An 18,930-nucleotide genomic window follows, 5' to 3' on the forward strand; every position below is an offset into this window, starting at 1 on the left:
TGAGGTCGTGGTCTGTGATTGGTGCAGGTGGGCTGGCAGTTGAAGCACCTGGTGGAGAAGCTGAGGGCAGAGTCTGGAGGCGTTGTCTTGGTATTGAAGAAGAGGCCGTCTGGAATGTGTGGCGGCTTCGCTCCCGCTCCGCTGAAAAACCTGCGCTGGAGGCCTCCGCTCGTACAGGTGAGCTCCACCCTATCCACCCTGATGAAGTGTCCGAGAGCATGAAACAGAAGTTTTGGCAGCTGCATTTTAATTCCTGTTGACCTATTCTTTCTTTCCTCCTGACTCTTTTTATTATCATTCTTTAATAGAAGTACCAACAGCAGGAGGTTGTTCTGCAGTTGTACAGCTGACATTTGTGGAGCTGCTAAATGCAGCAGAAAACCTCACACTTCTGTCTGTCTGTCTGTCTGTCTGTCTGTCTGTCTTTCTTTTTCTTTTTCGGGGCTTTCCGTCAGTTCCTCCACCCATCCCATGCTAGTGAATGCAATATCTCAAACATCCACTGGGACTCAACATTGACATGATTCGATTTTGGTGGTCAAAGGTCAAGGTCACTGTGACCTTGTGTCTGGGAATGAAGGAATTCCTTTAAATTCGCTGCAAATGTCCACTTGGACTTAGCTATGATTTTGGGGGGTCAAAGGTCAAGGTCTAAATGAATGCTAACATTGCTTGGTGTCGTGATTTGCAACTCTATGCTAAGCTGTTTTTCTATGTCACATGACTTGTGTGTGATGTTTATGTTGTTATGGGGTTCTAGCTTTAAAAATCTCATTCCATAGATTTAAACTGAGAGAATAAAAAATAAAAACTTGTCTTTCAGGTTGCTCATATAGTGTAGTAGTGAAAGGAAAAGTATAATAGATACAAAAGAAAAGTTTGATTGAGAGGTCAGTTGCCATTTTGAATCCTCTGCCTGCCATGAGCCAAACACTGAACCCACCAGCAGCTGTCGGCTGTGGGTCACTGTATAACAGAGAAGCAGACTGTTTTACTTATCCTTTCTCTGAGTAAATAAAGCGTCCCTCTGGTGCATTCTCTTCCTGTCATCGTAGCTTTTAGTTTCTGTTTTCGAGCAACCAGTAAAGACAGCAGCCACCCAGTTTGCTGCTCTGCTGAGGTGTGTGGGAACAATGGATCCCTTATTAGCTTTTCCTGAAAAAAATAAAACAGATAGGAAACACTCCAAGCATCAGGCTGCGTTGATGTCAAACATCTCTGGGAAGGTGACTCATGCGTTACTCCACAATGTGACGATTCGACAGCCTTCAGGCATTTTGTGTTGACAGAGGTCCAGGATGTGTGTGTTTAGTGAAGATAGGAGTCTTAAATGGCCCTCGGCAGCCCGGTTCAGTTGCTACTTTTGGCTTTCAAAACAGATCTGAAGTCAGTCAGCCTTTACCTCACCGTCACTCCCGCCGTTAGGTTCAAAGGTCATCTTGAATCAACGTTTCCATCTCCCCTTCTTGTACTCAGCTCGGTCACCACCTTCTAATGTAGAGTACACCATTAGTCATTTTAAGATTGAACAGTTTTTGAATATATAGTTTCAAATTAAAAAAAAAACTCTCAGTGATTTCCTGAAACTTTGGTTGTCTTATATGTAAACAAATAGGAAGAAATGGTGTATCTGTTGGGGACTATTTTCAGTGGCGGAGTAATTCACATTTGGTGCTCTAGTAAATATTTTGAGCAGCAGGATGGTGTTTGTATGCAGTGTGTTTGTATTAATGATGTTAAGAATAGATCTTTAATCAGCACAAGAACACATTTGTAGCTGCATCTTGAACTCCTTCAGACATGTTTTTGCTGTACAGACAAATTAGAAAAGGAGCTGAGTGAAGTTCCTGTGTTTATTGAAGTACAGAAGCTTTGGAGGAGAGGAAGGAAACAGAACAGCTTCGTCTGCTGTTTCTCGTCTCGAGCTGGAACGTCTTACTGTTGTTTTATGATAAACACCATTAAAGGAGTCGTTACTTCCTCTGCCGTGTGATAGAAACGCTGTTAAACGCTCCTCATACCACAGACACACTGAGTAGAGATAGAAACAGCAGGGTAATGTGTAAAAGCAAATACTTTCATATTTAGTGTTTCTGATTTTCATTTTGTATCCAGACCGCTCAGGGAGCTCCGGGTTTCTATAGATCTCGACACCCAGAAACCTCAGATGCTCCAGGGAAGAGAGGAAAGACGACCATATTGGATTTGTACGTCCCTCCTCCCCCTGCAGCACCTTACGTACCACTGTGAGTGCCACATTGATTCAGTTGGTCGCTGATTACACTATCATAGTCCAGTTTACAAAATCGAACCAAGTATATATTTTGGGAATAGAAAAGAAGTGGTGCAATGAGTTTTAATCCTTCTCATTATGTCCTGTCCCTCTCTAAAGAGATGGAAACATTAACGTGTCCTCTGGTGTGAAAATGAGGCCAAAGTCTCCAAATTCATGTCTGGACGCGGACGCTCGGCGTCGCTACACTGTTGTTGATGACGACAGGACTCCCGACGCTCCCCCACCTGAACTCAGCCAACCAAATCCTGTGTGCCTTAGACAGCGCTCGTCTACACGCTGTGAGTGCACACGCACGCACACACACACACACTTAAATGCTTACCCACATTAGCTTTAACAGTCTTTAACAGCCCTTAAAAAAGTAAGGATGTGATACATTCTTGTCTGTTTAGATCGAGAAAGTTTGATCAATATTTCTTCCCCTCCTGGTGTATTTGGAAAGTGTATGTGTCCCTTGGTGATGATGGGCCGAGAGTAATATTTTGACCAAAACAGTTAGAGAAAGTGCTATAGCATATTGTCGTGTGCATTTGCTGTGGCGTTCTCTTCTATTTAAACGGGATCAACACATAAAGTATTGCAGTATGTTTTTCCATGGCTTATAGGTATGGTGAGATAATCAAATTTAAAGTCTGAATGTCATCACAAAATGTCGGCGGTTGACAGATAACATAAAAAAGATCAAACTTTGTTGTTTCCTGTGGGTACTGCAGCTGTTCAGGTTAATGAAATAAATTTGTTTTGATCTACATGCATATTTTAATTTTTTTTGTATGTCTTGGCGATTTGCAGGTAAACCTCGGCCCGTCTCCATGCCGGTGGAGTCATTTTCAGCCGACCCGTTCTCCAGACCCGGGGCTCAGGGAAGGAGAGGTGAGCTCCAGCTGTCGCCTGTAATCTAACCCTTATCAGTAATGTGTCGCCTGTCTGCCTCATTAGGAGCTGGGGACAAACGGCGGCAGGACGGGCTGCGTGCTTTGAATTTTTACCTCGTTGATTATTAACCCTGAGAGCTGCAGTTGCATCGACACTGCTCAGCAGCACTTCACCTTCAGCAACGAACTGTGTGCTTCTGAATGTGTGTGTCGGCAGTTTGTCCAAGATAGCAGGCTGTTAATGGAAGTCAGAGCAGTTGAACAAAGACACATTAAGAGCTGGACTGTTTTCCACTGAGACTAACAATAGCGCTAACACGACTGCTGCCACCTGTGTCATGTTTCATGTCGAGTCATTTACGTGTGACTTCACCTTAAAAACAATCTTAAAATGTACTCAGTGTCAGTCTGCTTCTTGTAATTTGTATTTTTGTAGTTTAGGGTTCCCATGGTCATGAAATACCTGGAAAAGTCATAAAATTATTTTTAAAAAAACTGTCTTTTAGTCCTGGAAATATTTTGGAATTAGCAGAATGTCTTGGAAAAGTTTTGAAATCATTTTGTCTTTGCTATTGTTTTGAAAAGTGCTCATAAATATGTAATAAGGTGTCGTTTAAACTCAGGTTCAGGCAAGGTAGCAAAACAAATATTAGTCATGTCTATAAAACAAATGTTTGATTGCAACAAATACACACATAAAACTTACAAAATAATCAAAACTGACAGTAAACTGTGTTGACATCATAGCTGCTTTGATTTTTTTATCCCCCCAAAAATGGACGTGACCTGTTACATATGGCTGTATCATTATAAAGTCCTACCCATTTTAAGCTCTTTTAATAAAGTCATGGAAATGGGGTAAAATGGGTATTATGTGTCACTGAACTGTGGTAAACTTCCCTGCATCTTAACAGCACCCAGATCTCCCTGCTTATCTCTCATCTCACATACATGATGTGTTTTGTATCATTCGGCAGAATTGTGCTGCCTCTAGGGCTGTTGCTTTAACCTAAGGTTGTACTTACACAGTTTTCTATGCCCGCCACCACGGACACAAAGAGTAAAGACATAGAACAAGAGAAACTCCGAAGTTGGCAGCGCTTATCAAATATAAGAAGATTCTGTTACCATATTGCCTTTTTGTCACCTAAAATGTTTTCATAAACACATTTTAACTTACTGATTAACTGTAATATAAGATCATTTGTTGACATATTTGTTTCCTGTGTCAAAACTGCCAAGCTTGCATTACATCACCTACCAGCGGGAGTGTTAATTGGTCCTGTGCAGTTCAGTTTTTTTTAGTTGTTATGCCTTTTTTTCTACCTCTTTGCTTTTGGTCAAGCAAATGACACAGTCCTTTTGTCTGGTTCTCTCTTGTAATGTAGCACCAATTTTGAAAAGCATTTGCATCTTTCTACTGCATAGAAGTAGTGTAAATACTTCTATAAATGTTACTAGAATAAAAAAAAAGCCATACAACAAATGAGACAAAATTACAGAACTTAGCCTTACCTTACTGTTTGATTATTCCAAGAGATGATATTTATATCTACATCTTTTCACCTTTTCTTTTGAACCTGGTGCCCTCTTACTTTCCTCTTGAAAATCAGCTATGTTGAGTTTAAAGATAGGAACAGTGCGCACGAGGGACAGTTTTCAGATCTGAAAGCATTGAGGTGAAACACAGAATAGTATAAACCTGGAGATTCACTAATAAAAGAAAAGGACAGGGGCATTGTTAACTCATTGTTCCTGTCTGGTTTCCTCAACAGGACAGGACATCCTGCACAGATATCTGAGTAACGAGGGAATCAGCACCATCACAGAGGAGGAGCCATGTTTCCCTCTGCCGTACCGAGGGCACCCGTCAGTCCGCGGTGTCGACCACATCAGAGGCAGCCAGTGCTTTATCAACGCCAACCTGCACAACAGCGCCACTATCCCTTACCAGGAAGCAGCATCCAAAAAGTCTGCTGCCTCCACCTCTGCTGCTGTTTCTCCTCCTCTGGCTGTAACTAAACAGTCAACGTCGCTGCTCGGAGGCTGGCTGGCTCGTCTTAGGCTGCTTAGCCACTGACAACATAAAGTTTATCAGATAAGGCAAATTCTTCTCATCTGCCTCCTACAAAAAGGTTGTATACTCTTAGCTTAATCATCAGGATGTCTACAGGTTTTTTTAATGTTGTAAATTCAAGGCGTTCAGCAAATAATTTTAACAGCGAAACATAACAGACATGAACCAAAGACTTGTCAGGTATCACCATGACCTTCATGCTGGAGATTCCATGTTGAAGCTTGTCAGTTTCATTTTCCATTAAACTGTTTTATAAAGGAGCATTGGAACATTAAATATAAATTAAGCTCAGTTTTTCTACTTTAAAAAGAATATCTATAATCACCTCTTGAAAATGTTGCCAATCTCCAGTGGGCACCATGCAGGTGTAGTCCAGATCCCCATAACATTACTGTGGTGTGAGGTTACAGGTGGAACACCCAACCACATCCATCAGTGATGCAAGGTTAGTACATTTTTCACAAACTGTATGCTGATCCGAGTAACTGAAAATGTAAAAATATCATCCATGCTTGTAGCCTTTCTCTATGGATGGCAAAGTTGGGCTGTCGGTTGGTCGACAACTTTATGATAAATGATGATGAAATTTGTTCACACATTCATGGTCCCCTCAGGATGAAAACTACTGACTTTGGTGACTACTGTAGCAAAGTTTTTTAAACATGGAATATTAAACTGATAAGCATTAGAGTGATAATCCATTTTGTGAATCGCTTGAGGTGAACTAGGATCCAGTGCAGGACATGACAGACAATTTGGTGGATAAAATGTTTTCTCTTTGAATTCATTAGTTCACTCGGTCCATCCAAAGACTGAAAGAAAACACTGACAAAGCATCTGTGACGTCACTCACAGCAATTTGAAAAGACGTTTCAAAGCCTGATGTCATCAGTGTCGGCTTATTAGAGCTGGAAAATCCTGCTTATTCACCAAAGAGCAGAGCAACCACCGTGGAGACTCTTTTCTGAAACAAACCGTTCTTTTAGCCTTCAAGACACGTAAGAACAAGAACATTTTGCTGCTGAAGCTTCAACAGCTTATACATAGAAAATTTGGACATTTTCTTTTTCAATACTGCTGTTGAAAAGTATGTAAAAAAAACTCAACAGTGATCACAATATTCACTATGGCTACAAAGAAGTATTAAAATATCTACGCTAATTCTTAATTTGAAACAGTTTTTAATGTATATGAAAACTGGGAATCAGTAAATGAAAACACTTTTCAATTACTCTTTTTGAAGGATGAAAACAACCTTACAGTATCAAAATTTGGATCCTCTGCAGAGTGTCAAAAATAAGGGAAAGCAATGGAAAACATTCAGCTTGTGCATGGAAACAAATATTTTTTGTGTTTTCGGCCTTTCAACCCCTCCAAAAAAAATACCTCAAAATTTCTTTTATGGCAGCTTGAATCTGTTGAAAATGAAGCTGGTTTTTGTTTTCAAGAGATTTTGGCTTCTTTTTATTGTTGAGGTTTTTACAACAATATGCAATAAGCAGAATTAGAATCATTCAAATCTAAACTATCCCAAAATTTTCAGGTCCCTGGCATTCACTTGACAACTTCAGATTTAATGAGCAAATAATCAAACTACTGTGTATGTGTAGTTTAAAAATGATGAAGCGTTTCTGAACATCAGAGCTGCTGCATCTAGTCTTTTCCTCTGAATCTCAGGAGCCTTGAGTGCCTCTCATATCTTGACTCTTATTGTAGTTTTTCTGTAAATATGTTTTATAGGATTGTTATTATTTTTATCATTGTGTGCTTTTCAGAATATGAGAGGGTAAAAAAAGAAATACAAGAGCTCAGCATTGTTACTACATTTTTCTGAAGCTTTACAAAAGTCTTGTTACAACAGTAATATCAATGTAAATTTACTTTAAGGAGGAAAAAACAAAATCAAATAATTTTAAAAATGCAGTAACAAATTGCTTGAACAGTCAAAGGGAACATGATAACATTAATAACATTTTTATCAACACAAAGTTTAACAGTTTAAAAGTGTTGTTTTGAAAGTTTAACTTCCTGTAACATTTCATACACAAACTTTGAAATCTTTGGTAAATTGTTTTGATAGACTCAAAATGAAGAAAACATGAACAACTTCACAACAGTTGGTGAAGTTTAAAGTTCAAGCTAAAGAGAAAATGTTCTCAAATGTGGCTTATGTTTTGGCTTAGGAGTGAAATTTAAGTGTTAAATTTTAAATCCAAAACTTGAGTTTGTTTAGAAAATGCTGCTGCCGTCATTTGACTTGCAGATACTAGAAAACGCTACTGCAGATGCAGCTCTGCTTGGAGCTGCTTAAAATTTCAGGCAAAACTAACTGAACATCAGTATTTTAGGTGTGGCTTACTGCTCTCTAGAAAACTTCAGTGGTCCCTTTAAAGGTTCTCTGAGGAACTCCTATGTGTTTGAGATTTATTCATATATATTATGAAAAACTTTCTGAAGGAGTTCCTCAGGGAACCATTTCAGATCCTCCGATGTTTACAATCTAAGGAGCTTCTTCCATTTCCTCAAAGATCTTTTTTTTTTTGTAAAGAGTGTTTCTGAATTATGTTAGGTGCCTTTATATCAACAGAACATTATGCAAAAAATATGATAGCTTGTACAGAGATTACCACTGTCATTGAAACTGTAAATAACACAGAGGCGACTTCACGTGTTCTTTGCTGGATAGCAATGTGCTACTAAGTCATACATAAGTGGAAAAAAGCATTTCTCTAACATTTGAAATGTTTAGATTTTTGGTATTTCAACATAACATTTCTGTTTAAAGTTAGACTATGTAAAATGAAGAAAAATAAACCATTTAACATTAAATACTTTAATTTATAAGCAATAAAACATAATTATTCAAATCATTAAACTCTACTGAGGCCTTACTTGGTCCGGTATGACCAGTAGCTCATGGTGCCGAATGTTAGCAAACTTAAAGAGAGATATTGCTCTCTAACTGAAATTACCACAATGGCCGCTGCTCAGTAAAAGTTATCATCTCACTCTGAGGTGAAAACTCATCACTTCATGTTTATTGTTCAGGATTGCTAAATTCAGTTTGTGTCATTTTGTCAAAATACACTGATTTGATGAATCTGTTTTATTTTGTTAAGTATTTTGTACATGGTTTCATTATTCATGTGTAAATCTGATTTGTTCCATAGCAGTGCCTCTATGATGCTTTGTAACTTGCGAAAAAATATAAAGAATAAAGTGCAATTTATTTTGAAAGATTTCAGCTTTCCATAAAGTACAATAATGTTGATGATATATATCTAGCCAGAGAAATCTAGTGTTCACATTTGGTTGACTGATTCACATATTTTATTTCAGTGTCGACCTTTAATGTACTTTATCTGATTAACAAACTCACCCAAAATGTTCAGAATGTTTTTTTCGAATGCAGAGCTCTGGGCACATATAAATCAAACGGAAGTCAACTCAATTTAATTTGGAAAAACCCTAAATCTTTGCCTCAGAGGGCTTTGTACAGCATGCAACAACCTCAATCCCTACATCCTCAATCCAGATGACAAAGTGTTTTTAAATGCACTTCAGTTTTCTGTGTTGCAAGCAAGATCCATCCAGTTCATCTACAGTGTCTAAGTTGTGTTTTGCTACTCTTCTAAAATTCAAATCGTTTTTGAAGTTAACCCTTTAAAACTTCAAGCAACATCACTTTTCTTGTGCTGCCTCTAGACGCCTTTCACAAGTACTTAAAGCCTTGAGCCCTGAGCAAATTGGTCTAATTTATTTCAAAACATGGGAAAAAGGCAAAGAGCAACTTGGTAAGAAGCGTTCCACAAACTGCAAGAAATTAGTAGATTTGGAAAATGATTTGTAAAAAGCCAGGGAAAAGCAATATTTACAATTATCTTAATTACACATTTAAACTTATGTTACAGAATGATTATAATGTCAAGCATTTTCCTGCTAATTTCCTTGTTTTTAATATTACTATTATTATTAATACTAATACTTAATACTGATATTTTTTTTAGGTAATTTTCTTATACTTTTGGGTAATTTATTTTTTCGCTGCTTATTGCCTTCTCCCTTTGTTTTTGAAAGACAGCAAGCCTATTTGCTCAGGTTTCAAAGGGTTAAAATTACACAGATAAAATCTTTAAAGTGACTGATGTGACTATTTCGTAAATGAAAAACAAACAAGTCTGAAACGTTTGAGAATAACAAGGCTGATGGTGACACCTAGTGGACTATCTGAACACACATTTTGTCAAATCAATAATTCAAGTATTTTATTTCCACGGATCAAACTAAAATGTGATTCTTATCCAGACCTGCAGCGAAATCTGAACGTAAAACTCCCTTTATCATTGAAATATTTGTTCAATTTCTTTGAAGAAGGGCATTTTCGCCTCCACTAAGGGCTTTGTTTTCACTCCCTGTCTGTTATTTTGCCTGGTGCACCAAAGTAGTGACAAAAAATTTTCAAATCCTCATGCAAAAACTCTTTTAATTGTATAGTAGCTGACAGTTAATGTTATTATAATGTCATAAATGGACAGATTTCTGATGCTGTTTGCTGCAGGCAGAAATAGGCAGCCTGTGTGAGATCAAACAATCAGCCACTGGGTTAGGCACGCTGAAACCAAACATCAAGAGAAAAAACAAATGTCACAGAGAACGACAGCTGCTGCAAGAGTGTTTTATTTCCTAGACAACAAAGGAGAAGCTTCTTTGCTGAGCGTCTCAGTGAAAAAAAGAGCACAGACGGGTCACAAAGAACATGTGAAACAGGAAGGATGGTGTGGGTATAAGCATATATGTGTGATTTTGACTTTGTGGTCTGTTTCTGGGTCGATGTATAAATTCTCTCAGGCAGTTTCCTCCCATGCTGTGCATCATTCTACTGCAAAGACACCACGCTTCTGGACGTCCAGCAGGCAGCCGGTAAGACCTCCTGTTTATATTAAGTTTTTTTGTGGTAAAGCAAATGTCCAGTGTCACTTGAATGCAGGTAGTGTAACATGCATCATTCAGTAACAGGGGCAGTGTTTCTGGAAATGCTGATCTTTAAATGTGACAGTAATGTCAATTTATAAGTCTGGTCTAGAGGTTTCAATCATATCACATGATCTTCAGTAGCAGATGTTTAAATTCATTCACTGGACAAAGCTGTCTACTTCTTTACTATCTCTAAGACCAACGTAATTATTCTGGGGGATAATCTGTCTGTAAGTTTCCAAACTACAGTTCCCTTGATGCTTTGGTGTGTGCCAATAGGAAGTATACTGTCACCATGGATTCATTCATTGTGTGGGTTACAGCTTATATTTGTTTACATTTTTTTCCCAAATTGGCAACATGAAAATTATGCTGAATTAATTATTATCAATTTTTGTTTACAATGTAGCCATGAATATACAGACAACTACTGCTGTATTACTTTAATAGTAAAGAAATCTTAAAAACGGGATGATTCGAAGGCAAGTTATGGAGGTTATAAGAAAGTCTTCTTTTTCTGAGATTTCTAAGCAGATTTGTGCACCTTTATTAACAGTGGCATCCGGAGATAATCATATCTTAAGGATATGTTAGTCACACTCAATCTAAAAATGTGTGTTTCATGAATGTTTTCTCAGATTTGACTTGGTTTTGACTCTGAGAAGAAAGAGTGCAAGTTTTGACACAAGTGTTTAACCCTAATTGCCTCTGTGGTGATATGTGACTCACACTGTTCTCTCTCCTCCAGGCTGGTCTGCAGCCATGAGTCGGCGGCGGGTCTCGGTCAAAGATCTGGGGGTGGTGGACTGTCAGGGCTGGCTTCTCCGCAAGAAGGAGGGCCGCAGCTTCCTGGGAAGCAAATGGAAGAGATACTGGTTTGTCCTGAAGAGGAGTTCTCTGTACTGGTACACTGACAAAACGGTGAGTTGTCTTAATGGTAACTTTGTAGCCAATTCGGGTACTGTGCTTAGGTACACTTTTCAGGAAGTTGTACTTTAAGTATTTAAATTTTCTGCTAAGCTATACTTTTACTTAACTACATTTCCAAGGCAAGTATTGTGCTTTTTATTCCACCATATTCATTTGATAAGTCACCTTTCAAATTCAGATTAACAACAGAAAATATAATAAACAAATAAATGTAGGCCTATTGTTGCAGGTCAGATGTCCAGTGTGTTAACTTTAGGAGATATATTGGCAGAAATAGAATATAATAATTCTGTTTCTATAGTGTATAATCATCATCGGCTAATAAGAATCACTGTGTTTTTGTCGCCTTAAAATGAGCCGTTTATACCTACGTGTGGAGCAGGTCCTCCTCCACTGTTCCTACAGTAGCCCAGAACAGACAAATCTAACACTGGCTCTAGATCAGGCCACTGTAGTTTTCACATTGACCTCCACACTTAAAAGCCAATCTGTGATGAGCAGTGTCAGAAAAACACTGACTTTTAACATGAAACTGTTCAGTCAGTGTTTTTACTGGTTTAAATTGCCCAGACTGTTTGTTTTGGAGAGGAGGAGACTTACCGGATATTTCAGATCCAGATCCTCCTGAACATCTGGATCAATTGTTATTTGAGAAAAACGTGAGCACACATCAGCGGAGGCTGGGCTAGTCGAGCGTCTCCAACATACTAAACAGCATCGGAGAAATATTTGTAATGTGAAACTGCTCTATTTAGCATTTTTACCAGATTTAATCACAGAGCCATTTTGTTTCGGAGAGGATGAGACCTTTGTGGATAAATCAGAAAAATCTCCTGATCAATGAACACTGAAGAGAAGAGAAGTTTCAGCTGGTTGCAATCTGTAATCCTCACCACTAGCTTCCACTAAATCCCCCTAAATCTTATTCACTGAACCTTTATTATTTGGCTTATGACACAGTACAGAGTAGTTGTAAGCAAATTTAATTTATCTTAAAGTGGTCATTAATGCAAAGTGTTTGTTAACCCTTTAAACCTGGAGCAACATCACTTTTCTTGTTCTTTCAGACGCTTTTCAAAAGGATTTAAACCTTTGAACTCTGAGCAAATTGATGCTATTTCTTTTAAAATAATGATGGAAAAGTCAATGAGCAACTTGATATGAAATGTTCCATAAATTGCAAGAAATAAAACAGCTAGGTTAAAATTTCTCAGGAAAAAAAGTGAAAAACAAGGGAAATACTGTATAATTATTAGAATTCCATATTTAAAACTATGCTACAGAATATTTATCATTTACAAGAACTATTTTAGTGTCTTTTTTTGTTTGTTTTGTGTTGTCGTGTTTTTTTTTTTTTAATACTATTTTTTTGTATTTTTTACTAATTTCTGGCAAATTTTTGTGTCATTTCTTAATTTCCCGCTCCTTGCCTTCCTCCCTTTTTTTTGAGAGAAACCGAGCAAATTTGCTCAGGTTTCAAAGGGTTAAGAATCATTAACTTTTCCTGCACAGACATATTTTGTATAATTCCAGTTGTGTTTCACTATATTAGCTGTTTATACAGCAGCTTCCACTTCCTAGTGCTTCGACGTAGGAGCTATCATTGTTGACAAATGCACATTTTCCTACAACCACATTATCTTTTATAAATCATGGATTCAGTCTTTATATTGTGCTTTTAAATACCAATCAGGGAAGTAAAAGTTAAGTGTTACCATGGTTTCTTGTAAGCTTTGTAAATATGTTTTATTCAGGTTAAAAAACAATTTTAATCTTGATTAATTTAATGTGGCACAATAAGAAAGAAACGTGTCTACATGTAAGACCAAACACCAAAATGCATGCAAAGGCTGTGACCACAGAGAGTCTGCAAAGATCACGCAGGAACCTGAGACGCAGCACAAATGGTGTCATAAATCTAACATATCTCTGGTGTCATTTCTCTCCTCTGCAGGCGGAGAAAGCAGAAGGATTTATTAACCTGTCCGGCTTCACCATCGAACAGGCCAAACAGAGCCGCAAGAAACAGTGCGACACGTTTGTTTGTTTGTTTGTTTCTCTCTCTGATACTTTCAAAACAAAAACCACCGACTGCCCGATTTAGCTGTCTGTCGTCAAACTGTCGGCAGCTGTCGACTTCTTCACAATCTGTTTGTCCAAAGCTGCATTGACACATTTACATTTCCGGATGTTTAGATTCAGTTTAGGTGGTGCTGCAAATCTAAAACCTTCAAACCTTTATTTTTTCTAACTAAGCTGTTTTAACAGGGATTTTTTTTATTAAGTAGATTTCTTACAACAAATGTATGTCGATGTCCCCACAGGAGAGAGTACTGTGTGAACCCCTGATACGACATATAAGACCAAACAAACATATAGAGTAGTTGTCTTTGACATCTTACTGCACCAAATCAAACGTCTGTGGCAGGAGATAACACACTTTTTAATGATGCATAGATTGCTGATTATTTCTCTTAATTCAGTCTCATTAACCCTTCATTGTTGTGTTTCAGTGCCATAACAGCCAGCCATCATCTAGTTGTGACTATTTTCATCGCTGCTGAGAGCTTCACAGACATGAATAAGTGAGTATTTGAAAATATTCTAAGTGATGCTGGAAGAATTGGTCAAGAGGAGTCTTAGTAGAAAATGCAATTTTCAGTATTCAGACAAATATATGATCTACTTTTAGTTTGTCTTGCAATGCATAAACAATTCTATCCATGCCAGCAGTTTGTTAATCCAGTAATTTGGTCCAGACTTAAATATCTCAATGACTGTTGGAGGGATTGCCATGAATTTTGGTTCAGAAATCTGTGTTAACTGCACTGAATGAACTACTGACTGATTATGCAGCTGCGTTATCAGGTTGAAATTTCGTACTTTGCTTTATGACACAGTACCCGTCAGCTGCTCAGCTCTACTTTCCATTTGGTGGTAAACACAAATGTGTTAGAAGAACTGGATACTTAACTCAAAATACTCACTCAAATAAAATTTCTTAATAAGCACATAGGCCAAAAATGTTTTAGCTTCCAGGTTTTCTCCAACTGAGTTTTACAAATATAATACAATTTAGAATCAAAATTCAAAATGCAAAGAGTGATTGACTGGCTGGCCTGTCATTGTCTTAATTCAACTCAAAAACGTGTTCAAATTTGAGCTGCATTTAGTCCATGCAATTTTGTCCAAATTGAAAATAAATGTCTGTTTTACAATACAGCCATGATGAAACGATCACATTTGTAGCAACCCGGGAAACACAGAGACACCGGATCACCGTTGTTTGAAAATCCTATCAAGGCGTACCATTATTATTTTAATAAAAAGTTTTTTCAGTGATCTGAAAGAGACATATTTTCGCCTTTTAGTTTTCAACCAAATCTCAACATTGTTAATGCTGGCAAATTTTCTTTCCTCCTGTTTGGGATTGATCCTCCGAGGATCATTAACATCTCCAGCAAACTTAATGTCATTCAAACAGCTGAAATGTATTTGCTCTTGGCTGATGATCGCTTTGAGTGGTTCCTCTTCCTCTTATCTTCTCTCATCTGTATATCTACTTCTTGTTTTGCATTGTGATGTGAAGATGATGAGTCACTGTCATGAAAGTCGGTGTGTCTGTGTGCAGGTGGATCAGTAAACTGTCACAGGCGGCCGAGCCGTGTGAACTCGTCAACACTGCAGGTCAGCTGCAGCGTCAGTGATATACACAGAAGATACACAATAATGTTGCACACAGGAATAAAACAAAATACAAGAATCTGTAAAACTGTTAATGTGTATGAAACATGGATACATGTGCTGAAGTTTAACCCTTTGAAACCCGGATTGACATAATTTTTCTTGTCCTGTACTCTGCACGTTAGTTTGACTCTTTCAAAAACATGGGGAAAAAGGCAGTTACTAACCTAGCAAGAAATGTAACATAAATTGGAAAAAAAAACATAGATTCAGAGAAAAATTTTTTAAAAAAAAAAGAAAAAAAGAAAAGAAAAATAAGCTTGTTACAGCTTGTTACAGAATTATCATTATTTGTTAAAATTTTTCAAGTAATTTCTTGTTAAGTTTTTTTTTTTAAATTAACTTTCCCTTTATTTTTTCCTTTTTTTGTGCTAATTTTCTTTTTTTTCTTAACTTCTTACTAATTTCTTGCTATTTTTTGGGTCATTTCTTTTCAAGTTGCTCATTGCCCTCTTCCCCTGTTTTTGGAAGAAATCAGGCCAATTCACACAGGGTTCAAAGGGTTTAAGTACATTTCACTCTTTTAATTTCAATTTTCTCTCCTTCGACTGTTTTTTCTGCATATCACTTGTTCCTCTCTCTCTCTCTCTCTCTGTGTGTGTGTGTGTGTGTGTGTGTGTGTGTGTGCGTGTGCAGAGTGCTACAGTGAAGACAGCGATCAGGACGAGTATGTGTCGACATGTTCTCTGAACGCTGAGCAGGAAGCAGCCGATTGTGAAAATGTGAGTCATAAAGAATGAAGAGACATTTATTTAAATATTCCCACACTGTTAAAAACGTCCTGTCCTTCTCACAGGGGGACTGTCCTCAGCCCGTCTGTGAGTCCTCACCCTGCACCTCAGTCCCACCCATGACTCCGACAGGTGAACACAGAAGAAGAAGCACCTCAGAGGGTGCAAACTTAAGTAGAAACAGAAGAAGAGCCTCAGAGGGCAGTGAGCGCCTGTCCTGGCTGGACCTCCCTGGGCCTGATGGAGGTGGAGGAGCCTCCGTGCCTCTGCTGCTTGTCAGAGAAGAAACAGAAGAGGAGGTCATCCACGGTAAACACCTTGTTACCATGACTACTGCTGCCTTAAAGAGGAACTCCAACGATTACACATCAAAATTTGGTGGTGTAGTACAGTACATTTACATTACTCAAGAATAAGCAAGAAATTAGTAAAACAAGAACAAGAACTTAGCCTGAAAATACGCACAAAAGATATAGTAAAAAAATAAACACGAAAGTGACCCAAAAGTGCTGAATTTAAAAAAAAAATCTTTGACATACATTTAAGTCTAATAATTGTGTTGGTAACAATAAAAATAAAAATAATAAAAATAATAATAATAATAATAATAATAATAATAATAATAATACATACAACTACTACTACTACTACTACTATAATAATAATAATAATAATAATAATAATAGAGATTTTAAAAACTCACCCCTTTTTTTTGTTTTTGTTTTTGTTTATTTATAAATTCCTTACAGTTTGAGTGACATTTGTTGTCAGGTTGGTCATCGCTTCTTCCCTTGTGGTTTTTTTTGTGTGTGTTCGTTTTATTGTGTTTTTAAAGAAATCAAACCAATTTGCTAAGGTTTCAAGGGTTAAATAGTTTGTGAAAGGTATCTTCACGCAGCACAAGAAAACTGATGTCAGTCCAGGTTTCAAGGGGTTAAAATGCAATTTTGAGGTATCGCACAGAATGGCACAGAATTTTTTTTCTTTTTTTAACAATGTGCATCGCGAATCCAATAATGTTTTTTTTTTATAGGAGTGAAAAGAAAAATCAGCAGAATATTTTTTTAAGTGACTGACCTGTTTGTCTTTGCAGAGAAGTCACCTGATGAGATGGAGACTCTCTACAACCACCTGAAGTCAGCCAGCTTGTCTCCGATTGGACGGTCCAGTAAGAGGGACTTCAGAGCGTCCTTCATCAGACGATGTCAGAACGACAAAGTCAACGAAAAGCTTCACCTGCTGCGGATCCTCAGCAGCACGCTGAAGGTGAGTCTGGAGAAAAACTTAAAGGTGTGGTCTGCCCTTCTTATCCTCTGCACCTTGTGTCCAGTTCAGTAAATATCTCCTCATTGTATGCAGTACAAGTACAAGTACAAGTTTCTCAGTTGTGTGCTCAAGTACAGTGCAGTTCTACAGTGTAGAAAATATTCCATTTCATGTCCTGAATTCAATATGTTAGTAGAAGCCAGTGGTGGATGAAGTATTCAGATCTTTTACTTTAGCAAAAGTATTAATACTACATGGTTAAAATATTTGGTTTTAACTAAAAGTTCTGTATTGAAAATGTTACTAAGGTGAAAATGTAGTAAGTATAATAAGGAAAATATACTTAAAATATTGAAAATAAAAGTGCCCAATGCAGAAAAATCTAAAAAAGAAAAAAAAGGACACCCCAAACATACCCAAACCTTAAAATTATTTGAAACAAAAACAAACAAACAAAAAAACACCCAAGAATCCTCATAATTATTAAAAAAAAAAAAAAAAAGCAAATCAGAAAAAACAACCAAACCCCCTCAAAAAAATAAAAATCCAGAAACTTTAAATTATAAAAAAAGAAAATAAATCACCAAAAAAAAAAATCAATTAATTGCATCAATTAAAAGTTAATGTATTTAAAAACAACAAAAACTCAAAATTGTCAAAAAGAAAATAGAAAAAAAATTAAAATGATTTAAAAACATGAACAAACCACACCCCAAAGATTTTTAAATGATAAAAAATAGAGGTGCAATGTTTCGCTCTGAGATGTCATGGAGTAGAGAAGTATAAAGTAGTAGAAAATGGAAATACTCAGGTGAAGTATAAGTATGTTAAAATTGTACTGAAGAACAATACCTGATTAAATGTAACTTCTCGTCTGATTGGAGATTATGTAAGTCATTGTATGTCTCTACAAACTATCTGTCCTTCAGGCCAAAGAGTCGGAGCTGCTGGCGGTGGAGCAGATCCTGACAGACCCGGCTCTTGCGGCGCCCACGTACAGGAAGTGGAGGACCTCTAACCTCGTCCTGCTGCAGGAGATCGTTCAACGCTACCAGGCAGGAGGAGGCGCTGCAGAGCTGAGACCTCAGCTTGTCATCCCGCCAACATAAACACGAGTGTTCTCAGGTTTACCTTCAAGTCGCAGGTGTGACAGAGAGCAGGTGACGGTGCTGGGTCTCACTGGGTGGACTGGGAACAAACCACAATGCTATACCTGCTCTAACTGTTTATATTTGACTTTAGCGTGATTTCCATCCAGGTGGCAGTGGAGGAGTTTGTGTGAATGAGTACATTTACTCAAGACCTGTACTTGAGTATTATTTGATGTATTTGTTCTTGAGTATTTCCATTTTATACTGCTTTACACTTCTACTCTACTACAGCTTGGAGGCAAAAATTGTACTTTTTACGCTCTATATTTATGTGATATATGAGCTGCATAGACGGTAGATCTAGTCGTCATTTTTTAAACAAAGTTTAAAGAATAACACAACACTTTGTCAATGATACAGCTACAGATACAGCCGTGCAAACGAGTGTTGATTTAACTATGGTGACCCTTTAACACCTGGATTGACATTAGTTATTTTTGTGCTGCGCTCATATGCCTTTCGCAAACATCTAAACCTCTGAAGCCTGAGAAAATTGGTTTGTTTTCAAAAACATGGCGAAAAATGCAATGAGCAACTTGACAAGAAAAGTCAAATTGAAAATTTAAAAAAATAAATAAATAAAGCAAAAGGTGACAAGAAAATTATTTTAAAATATTTTAATTATATATTTAAAATTGTATTAAAAAACAGATTTTATTTCTTTTCTATTTTAAGCACTTTATTTATTTATTTATTAATTTTTTTAAGATTATTTTTCTTGCCTTTTTTATAGTACAGAGCACAGAGGCAGAATTGAACCTGGGCTGCTGCTCAGGACTCAGCCTACATGGGGCGGACGCCCTACTCACTGAGCTAGAGGCCGTCCCTTGAGTACTTCTTTAAGGTCATTTTCTTGTTGCTTATTTTAATGTAATTTCCTTGTAAC

The 18,930-nt window shown here is 37.4% G+C and overlaps 1 protein-coding gene across 1 annotated transcript in view; it reads left to right on the forward strand.

Moving 5' to 3' along the window:
• The window catches only part of cnksr3 (cnksr family member 3), a 51,306-nt gene extending 33,005 nt beyond the window's left edge, over positions 1–18,301 (forward strand). The window contains exons 9-22 of the mRNA XM_042503961.1: positions 28–177; positions 2,116–2,246; positions 2,393–2,574; positions 3,089–3,169; positions 4,947–5,243; positions 10,091–10,168; positions 10,971–11,143; positions 13,107–13,189; positions 13,666–13,737; positions 14,784–14,839; positions 15,533–15,618; positions 15,693–15,936; positions 16,721–16,893; positions 17,823–18,301. Coding sequence (XP_042359895.1) covers positions 28–177; positions 2,116–2,246; positions 2,393–2,574; positions 3,089–3,169; positions 4,947–5,243; positions 10,091–10,168; positions 10,971–11,143; positions 13,107–13,189; positions 13,666–13,737; positions 14,784–14,839; positions 15,533–15,618; positions 15,693–15,936; positions 16,721–16,893; positions 17,823–18,002 — 1,986 coding nt within the window. The 3' untranslated portion in view covers positions 18,003–18,301. The remainder of the gene's footprint in view (positions 1–27; positions 178–2,115; positions 2,247–2,392; positions 2,575–3,088; positions 3,170–4,946; positions 5,244–10,090; positions 10,169–10,970; positions 11,144–13,106; positions 13,190–13,665; positions 13,738–14,783; positions 14,840–15,532; positions 15,619–15,692; positions 15,937–16,720; positions 16,894–17,822) is intronic.
• The last annotated feature ends 629 nt before the right edge of the window (positions 18,302–18,930 follow it).

Source organism: Plectropomus leopardus, chromosome 16 (assembly GCF_008729295.1).
Source record: "Plectropomus leopardus isolate mb chromosome 16, YSFRI_Pleo_2.0, whole genome shotgun sequence".
Lineage (NCBI taxonomy): Eukaryota > Metazoa > Chordata > Actinopteri > Perciformes > Serranidae > Plectropomus > Plectropomus leopardus.